The sequence below is a fragment of the Hyla sarda genome, chromosome 6 (assembly GCF_029499605.1).
Source record: "Hyla sarda isolate aHylSar1 chromosome 6, aHylSar1.hap1, whole genome shotgun sequence".
Taxonomy (NCBI): domain Eukaryota; kingdom Metazoa; phylum Chordata; class Amphibia; order Anura; family Hylidae; genus Hyla; species Hyla sarda.
The window spans coordinates 290,798,326-290,807,207 of NC_079194.1; the positions used below are offsets into that span (position 1 = coordinate 290,798,326).

The following is an 8,882-nucleotide window of genomic DNA, read 5'->3' on the forward strand; positions in this document are numbered from 1 at the left end:
GTACAGAGCCCTGCTTGTCCTCAGAGTACAGACCCCTGCTTGTCCACCCTCACTTCCTGTATTTGGACTCCTCATAGAGACACACAGGCAATAGCTGCACGGACAAAAATATCCAAATTTTTTAACCAATGTATATTACAAATATACATATAATGGTATTATCTACATTATATAAAAAGTTTTTGTTGTCGACAGGTACACTTTAAAGGGGTTATCCAGGAATAGAAAAACAGAGCTAATTTCTTTCAAAAACAGTCTCCAGGTTGGGTGTGGTATTACAGCTTGGCTCGATTCACTCTAATGGAACGGAGTTGGAAAACCACACCCAACCTGGGCGTTTTTTGAAAGAAAGTAGCTATGCTTTTCTTTTCCTGGATAACCACTGTAATTCCACTTGGAAATTCTGGTGCAGCAAAATCCCATTGCTCTCACTATGGAATTTCAACGGCAGAGGCAAGAAAATCTTGTTTCCTTCTATGCAACAACCATTTATTTTTTTTGTATTAATATCTCCATTGTGGGTACGTTCACACAGGGGCGGATGTGTAGAGAGAAACTCATAGCGAAAAACTCGCTACACATCCGCCCGTGTGAACAAGCCCTAAAAGTGGATTGTGAAATGCATATTGCAAATGTATAAAAATCACTTTGTCAGCTATAGTGCTATATTAAAAGATGCCGCGTGAGCATTTTGTATTTGACGTGCCCGGTTTTGACAATTTGCCGTTTCTTTCTATTTTCAAGCATCGGTTCGGAAAAAAAAGGGTAAGGGAGAGCGCTACTTTTTTTTTTCTGACAAAATAACATGTCATGTCCTCTTTTCTTTAGGAGCAGACAAGTCTTGTCACAGTGTGTAGCCGATCTTGTGGATTATTGTTCTATTTACCGTGTCTATTGTATCTCGATTTCAGCTTCCTGAATATATTGACAGCAGCTTATTCTACCTGAGTTGTGCAAAAACTGGGGAAAGCAGACATCGCCGTCATACAGGGATATAGGAAAAGAGAATTAAAGGGGATGTTTACTTAAACTCCTGTGCCTATTGATACATCATTATAGAGGTCCGAGCTCAGTTTAAAAAAAAAAAAAAAAAAAAAAGCTTTGAATCCATTGTATAGACATTGCCAGTGAATATACAGTGGTCCCTCAAGTTACAATATTAATCAGTTCCAAGACGACCATTGTATGTTGAGACCAGAACTCTACGGAAACCTGGTAATTGGTTCTGAAGCCCCCAAATGTCACCCAAAAATAGGAAAAAGTGAGGATTAAAGATAATAAAGCAAATCCTTACATATAAAAGTAAGAAAGATCTGCTGGGAGCTGTAATCACTGTCTATGTAGAGGACAGGAGCTTCTTCAGGGTCCTGTACAGTACACAGTGTCCTAAAAAAGTAACATGGAGTCGCCCTCACCTTGTTCCAAAGGAGCAGCTAACCCTGGGACAGATAAAGAGTACAGAACATGTAATACCTCCCTGTACTGTAGGGGGCGCTACCAGACACCAGTCAGTGCATGCACTTCAGTATTACAGTTAAAGAGTAGAGAACATGTAATACCTCCCTGTACTGTAGGGGGCGCTACCAGACACCAGTCAGTGCATACACTTCAGTAATACAGGGGTTTTACCAGTAAAATGCCCATTCTGATTGGTCAGTTCTTCCACCCATTGACATGTATCACAGATCTGGACTGTCCGTAGTATTGTACGTTGAGTCTGGTTTCAAGTTACAATCGTCCAGAAAAGACCATTGAATGTTGAAAATATTGTATGTTGAGGCCATTGTAAGTTGAGGGATCACTGTACTGTAGTTTTGCCTGTCTTTAGCCACCACTAGAGAGAGCTTAACGCATACTCTCTATAAATTGGGCTAAAAAATAAGAGAATGTATTATGCTTCACCTAGTGGTGGCTACAGGTTTAGAAAATATATATATTCATCTCTATGGGAGAGCCAGAGATACACGAGCACTGATAAATGAAGAAATGAATGAACGGCACGTGCAAAACCTGTGCGCTGTACAGAAGATCGTGGGGGGGATCCCAGCAGTTGGACCCCCCGTGATCAGACACTTATTCCCTATCCTTTTGATAGGTGATACATTTTTCCTACTTGGGACTTCTCCTTTAAGGGAGGGGAAAAAATGTTGCCATACAGTAGTACATACACTGGTATAAACACAGAGGAAAGCAGCCCAAATCTTTTATGAGAAAAGCCGTAATCTCCCTTTTTGGAATAATGTTGAACATTTTAGATTACGGTCACAGTGCAGTTTTTTCTTCTCTGGCACATAAGCCCTCACTTTCTATCTTATGTCCTGATCTAGTTGTTGCCACAGACAAATTTATCCTAACAGGCAGTGAACAGCAGATTGCACAGAAAGGAGACACCTAGTGGCCTATACTATAGAGCTGTTTTTCTGCAGAAAGGAGCCATTTTTGCTTGTGATTTCTAACATATTTTGTAAATAACATAGACTTTCACATGGAGGGAATTTGTTTGAAACCACAGTGACCATTTAAATTTGCCTTTCAACCATAAATGGCAAAAAGTATAATAATAAGCAATATAACTCCTGAGCCATGCATTATGTTGTCCGCAAGTCAGTGAACACCCATTTAGATGGGAAGCTGAATACCTTGACAGAACTTTGGGTAATAATGCTGACGGACATTTTCATGACACGTTGAAAAATTAACTTTCATGACGCGGTCTACATTCTACATATTTATAGGATTCTACACTATTAGCAGAGAACACCATTTTGAACATAGTTTTAGATTGAAAGCTATGATACATAGTGGCACTCACCCCTATCTTTATTGTAAAGAAAAGGTACAGGTAAAAAAAAAATAGTGCAGCAGGGATACCTCAAAACAATAGGAGCGATAGCTAGTCGTTACAGCCGTTTCTTGCGCCAACACGCAATTCTTCGGGCCGTCGGCCCGAAGAAGTGTGTGTTGACACAAGAAATGGCTACAGAAGGGTGAGTGCCACTATTTTTCCTATCCTATTTATTGTGGATTTTACAGATTTATGTTTGTTAGCACCCCCCTTATCTTATGAATCAGCAGTGATCTCTACTTGTAAAGGACCTGTTCAGATGTGCACACCATTGAGAGGTATAGCAGTGCCTGATCAGTATATGGTTAGATTAAAATTGAGAGGAAAACCATAAAATCTTAGTTTTATCGAGTAGTTTACAATGTTCACCGTTAGTTTCTACAAAGTACAGCACTAAATACTGCATCAGAGAGTCCCAACCATGCCCACTTTGATAGGTGTTCTCTTCTGCCTGATTGAGGTTTCAGTATAAGCCAGCTTGTCTTTTCCTCCTTCAGTTTTGGCCATCCTTCTGAGATGCTATCCCGCTCCCATCCCGAGAGGAGATAAGTGGTTGTCTTCTGACTGGTGCTTTCTGCTTGGCTGAGATAAGCTTTGTAATTTATTCATTGTGCTGTCTCCATTACTTGCTGAGATTACAAGACTTAAATAATATGTTCCATTTGGGAGTGAACAGTCAAACTCTGGTGAAGAAAAGAGTTTGGCAAGTGAGTCTGCAACAAATCAAAGTCAGTTCTGCCTTGAAGGACACCACACAGGCTGAAAAATTTCATTACAGGCCAGTTTTGGCACAGTGCACTAAAACTGGCTTGTAAAGACAGGGTTGCCACCTGGCCGGTATTTTGGCCACCCTGCCATTATTTTTATATAAAAAATACCACCCATACAATGGTCGGTATTTATCCAACCAATCCTCCAACTCCTAGAATGTTGCACCATATATTAACCTGTGTTTCCCAACCAGAGCGTCCCGAGCTGTTGCAAAACTACACCTCCCAGCATGCCCAGACAGCCAACAGCTGTCCGGGCATGCTGGGAGTTGTAGTTTTTCATCAGCTGGAGCCACCCCTGGTTGGGAAACGCTGACCTATACTATATACTACTATATAGCTTAACATGCTGGGAGTTGTTGGTTTAGTTTGGCACAGCTGATGAGCCACCGGCTGTATCAGGACATGCTGGGAGTTGTAGTTTTTCATCAGTTGGAGGCACCCCTGGCTGGGAAACACTGACCTATACTATATACTACTATATAGTCCAACATGCTGGGAGTTTTCGTTTGGGGCAGCTGCTGAGCCACAGGCTGTATCAGGGCATGCTGGGAGTTGTAGTTAGTAACTAACTGCAACTCCCGAAATTAATAAAAAGCGATCAAAAACTCACATCGGAACAAAAAATGGTACTGTTAAAAACTGCAGATTGGGAAAAATTTGCCCTCATACAGGCCCATATGAGAAGAAATAAAAACGTTATGGGGGGGTCAGAATAGGACAAAATTTCCCCCACATACGTGTATCCTGTGATGTCACGCATATATAATTATGCAAATTAGAATGGCCGGTATTTTCTTTTGTTGCAAGAAAAATGGCAACCCTAATCCTGGCCTGTAGAATATTGACTACGCCAGATATGCCACAAATGATGCTTCGCTGTAATATTCACTTCATGCGAAAACCAGAAGGAGAGACCCAAACTCCTCTTTATGGAGGGTCACAAAGCCTAGTACCCTGCTTGCACATCTCAGGAGGAATACAGTCTGTTATCAGGAATGTGTTTGCTAAAGGTTTTCTCTGTGTTTCTATGTAGATGTTCAGCTGTCAGATGTTGAGTGTTTGAAGAGGAGGATTGTAATTCGCGTTACACTAAGTAATGGTCACTTGCACGCAGGCTTCTAGTAAAAAACCATGCATGCAGCTCCGGTCATGGCAGCAAAGTTCTGCTTGCACGCCTCAAGTATGCTGATCATGCAGTGCCTTGAAATACCATGAAATTTGTATATATATATATATTTTTTTTTTTTTATTTGCATATTTTTTTTCTCAAGCCTTATTATCCAGGGAGTATTTCCATCCCTATAAGAGGGGCCCTGATGGATCGTGCACTTTTGATTTCTTTATTGCAGATAAAACTGAGGACTCTGCCCCCATATCCAAGCCTTTAAGACCTGTGGACAACGCGCCATTAGACTCTAGGGTGGCCACGATTAAACAGCGTCCATCCAGTAGATGCTTCCCTTCTGCTATGGAAACAAATGTGAGTTGGAGAAAGCATGTTAGATACTGATGCACCAAATCTAGACCTAGTACATCAAAGGCCAGGAGGACCTTAATTGCATGTACAGTTCTGAGCATGCTCATAATATGGGGAAACCCTACCACAAACCATCTATTGGAGATAGGGTTGCCACTTGGCCGGTATTTTACCGGCACAGACAGTATTTTGGCCACCCTGCCGGTATTTCTATATTAAAAATACCAGCAATGCAATTCAACCAATCCAATCCACCAACTCCCGGAATGTTGCACCATAACCTATACCAGAGTGCCTCCAGTTGTTGCAAAACTACAACTCCCAGCATGCCCGGACAGCCCTTGGCTGTCCGGGCATGCTGGGAGTTGTAGTTTTGCAACAGCTGGAGGCACCCCTGGTTGGGAAACACTGACCTATACTATATACTACTATATAGTCCAACATGCTGGAAGTTGTAGTTTTGCAACAGCTGGAGGCACCCCTGGTTGGGAAACACTGACCTATACTATATACTACTATATAGTCCAACATGCTGGAAGTTGTAGTTTTGCAACAGCTGGAGGCACCCCTGGTTGGGAAACACTGACCTATACTATATACTACTATATAGTCCAAAATGCTGGAAGTTGTAGTTTTGCAACAGCTGGAGGCACCCCTGGTTGGGAAACACTGACCTATACTATATACTACTATATAGTCCAAAATGCTGGAAGTTGTAGTTTTGCAACAGCTGGAGGCACCCCTGGTTGGGAAACACTGACCTATACTATATACCTCTATATAGTCCAACATAATGGGAGTTGTAGTTTTTGTTTGGGGCAGCTGCTGAGCTACAGGCTGTATCAGGGCATGCTGGGAGTTGTAGTTAGTGACTAAATGCAACTCTTGATAATGAACTTTAATAATAAAACAATAAAAAGATCAAAAAGTCACATCAAAACAAAAAAACGGTACGGTTAAAAACTACAGATCGGGGAGCAAAAAATTATCCCTCATACAGGCCCCGTATAAGGAGAAATAAAAAAAGTTATAGGGGTCAGAATAGGACAAAATTCCTCCCCCCGCATATGTGTATCCTGTGATGTTACGCATCTATGATTAATTATGCAAATTAGCATGGCCGGTATTTTTTCGGCAAGAAAGGTGGCAACCCTAATTGGAGAATGCATTCGGTTCCGAAAACCACATGGATATTGACAGTCAGCCAAAAGTATGAAAGTCCTTTAAGCAGGTGATAGATTGCTTAGACCTAGGCCTGCTAAAACTTTCTTAAAGGGGTACTCCAGTGGAAAACATTTTTATTTATTTTTTAAATCAACTGGTGCCAGAAAGTTAAACAGATTTGTAAATGACTTCTATTAAAAAAAATCTTTACCCTTCCAATACTTTTTAGCAGCTGTATGCTACAGAGGAAATTCTTTTTCTTTTTGAATTTCTTTTGTCTTGTCCACAGTGCTGACACCTCTGTCCGTGTCAGGAACTGTCCAGAGCAGGAGAAAATCCCCATTGCAAACCTATGCTGCTCTGGACAGTTCCTGACACGGACAGAGGTGTCAGCAGAGAGCACTGTGGACAAGACAGAAAAGAAATTCAAAAAGAAAAGAATTTCCTCTGTAGCATACAGCTGCTAAAATGTACTGGAAGGGTTAAGATTTTTTAATCAAAGTCATTTACAAATCTGTTTAACTTTCTGGCACCAGTTGATTTAAAAAAAAAAAAAAAAAAATGTTTTCCACCGGAGTACCCCTTTAAATTAGTGTTTGCCTTTTGCTGAGAATCCTTATTTAAGGAAAAACAGCAACAGTTCTACTGTTTATACAAAAGTTAGAACCCAAAACTATATCGCCGCTAAGGAGGAATCCTATGATGGTCATACATGGTCCAGCTTGGGGCAAAAATTTAGCTACATAAAAGGATTTTCACCATGTTTGATGAAAAAGGTGGTGTCCAGTTCCTGTTGACCGTCTGTAACATCTAGTAGATCGAAGGAAATTAGGAAGACCAATGGTGACCCAAAAGACCAATGGTGACCCAAAAGACCAATGGTGACCCAAAAGAACGGATATCAATTTTAATAAAGGAGTAGAGTCAATGGAAAGCATCTTGTCCCATACATCACCTCAGGGGTCAAGTCCTGGAAAAAAAAGTGAGGGAACTCACCCATGATTTCCACTCAAGGGCTGGTCCTGCAGGACTTCTACTAATGGGAATGGCGTTCCTGCTGTGAAAAAAGTGCAGGAACTAAGTTCCCACATGTTCCTGCAGGACTTGACCCCTGCATCACCTATGTAGTCTATCTATGACTCTCTTACTGCAGAAAGTAATCGAGGTCTTGCAGTAACATTTATACTTTTTGTAGTCTACCACCATCGAGTATAGTATATGTAGGGGGAAAAAAGAAGACCGATATGGCGCTAATATAGTGCCGGTTATCCGTGGATAACAGATGTATGGTAGCGAAAATCAAGAGCCTGCTCACCTTTAAAGGGGTACTCCGCCCCTAGACATCTTATCCCCTATCCAAAGGATAGGGGATAAGATGTCAGATCGCTGGGGTCCCGCTGCTGGGGACCCCGGGGATCACCACTGTAGCACCTCGCTATCATTACTGCACAGAGCGAGATCGCTCTGCACGTAATGACGGGCAATACAGGGGCCGGAGCATAGTTACGTTACGGCTCCGCCCCTCGTGACGTCACGGGCCGCCCCCGTCAATACAATTCTATGGGAGGGGGCGTGGCGGTCGTCACGCCCCCTGCCATAGACTTGCATTAAGGGGACGGGCCGTGATGTCATGAGGGGCGAAGCTGTGACGTAACGATGCTCCGGCCCCTGTATTGCCCGTCATTACGCACAGAGCAAACTCGCTCTGTGCTGTAATGATGGCGGGGTGCCGCAGCGGTTATCCCCGGGGTCCCCAGCAGCGGGCCCACGGCGATCTAACATCTTATCCCCTATCCTTTGGATAGGGGATAAGATGCTTGGGGCGGAGTACCCCTTTAAGTGTTGCGCTAATTTCAGGCGCAACACTGATGAAAGCTTTGAGAAGGTGTCTTTTTGCAGGCATGCCGGGAGCAGCTGGCCGTCGGTCCCATCGAAGACGGTGGGTAGGATAGTTTTCCTAAACCTTCCCGTGGATGGGGACTTTGGCGCTGAAAGTGATACACCGGCGGGGTTAGACAGCAGTCGGAGAGGGTGCAGAGATATAGTGATAACTTTTTATTATTTTCTTTAAAAAAGATATTGGCGCTCAGTTGGACAACGCATTTCGGAGGGGCTCCCTCTTTCCTCAGGTCCGCAATGCGGACCTGAGGAAGGAGGGAGCCCCTCCGAAACGCGTTGTCCAACTGAGCACCAATACTTTTTATGGGAAGGTCTAGGACACCCGTCCATGGGAAGGTCTAGGACACCCGTGCCGGGATTCCAACCTCCCGCATCTGCAAAACTACCATCGAGTATAGGACCCGGCTCATGCTACATATAAGGCCTTGTGTGGTCTGGTTTTGCCAGCCTGATTTGGTGTCAATGACTGCATTGGACGCATGTAAAGTCGTATTGACAGTACTTTTCGTAGAAGACACAAGGCTGGGTTATCCACTGGTTATATGATTTGTTTAATGATACCATGTGTGTTTTCGGGCCTCCAATAGTTGTCTCTTATTTTGTTTTAGTCAATGTTTGATAGGCAGGGTATCGCTGTTATGCCGCCCATTGTTCCAGGAAGCCCCCATGGTCCTTTTCTGGGTATACCTCGTGGCACTATGCGAAGGCAAAAATCAATAGGTAA

At 42.9% G+C, this 8,882-nt stretch overlaps 1 protein-coding gene across 7 annotated transcripts in view; it reads left to right on the top strand.

The window, feature by feature from the left end:
- Positions 1-8,882, top strand: part of SHANK2 (SH3 and multiple ankyrin repeat domains 2) — a 582,141-nt gene that overhangs the window by 536,494 nt on the left and 36,765 nt on the right. For 4 of the 7 annotated variants that reach the window (XM_056527699.1, XM_056527698.1, XM_056527704.1 and 1 more), the window contains 4 exons: positions 745-765; positions 4,652-4,711; positions 4,968-5,098; positions 8,767-8,878. The exons of 1 other annotated variant lie outside the window; for it this stretch is intronic. In XM_056527699.1, the coding sequence (XP_056383674.1) occupies positions 745-765; positions 4,652-4,711; positions 4,968-5,098; positions 8,767-8,878 (324 nt within the window). The remainder of the gene's footprint in view (positions 1-744; positions 766-4,651; positions 4,712-4,967; positions 5,099-8,766; positions 8,879-8,882) is intronic. 2 more of the 7 variants (XM_056527700.1, XM_056527701.1) reach the window with 1 other exon arrangement.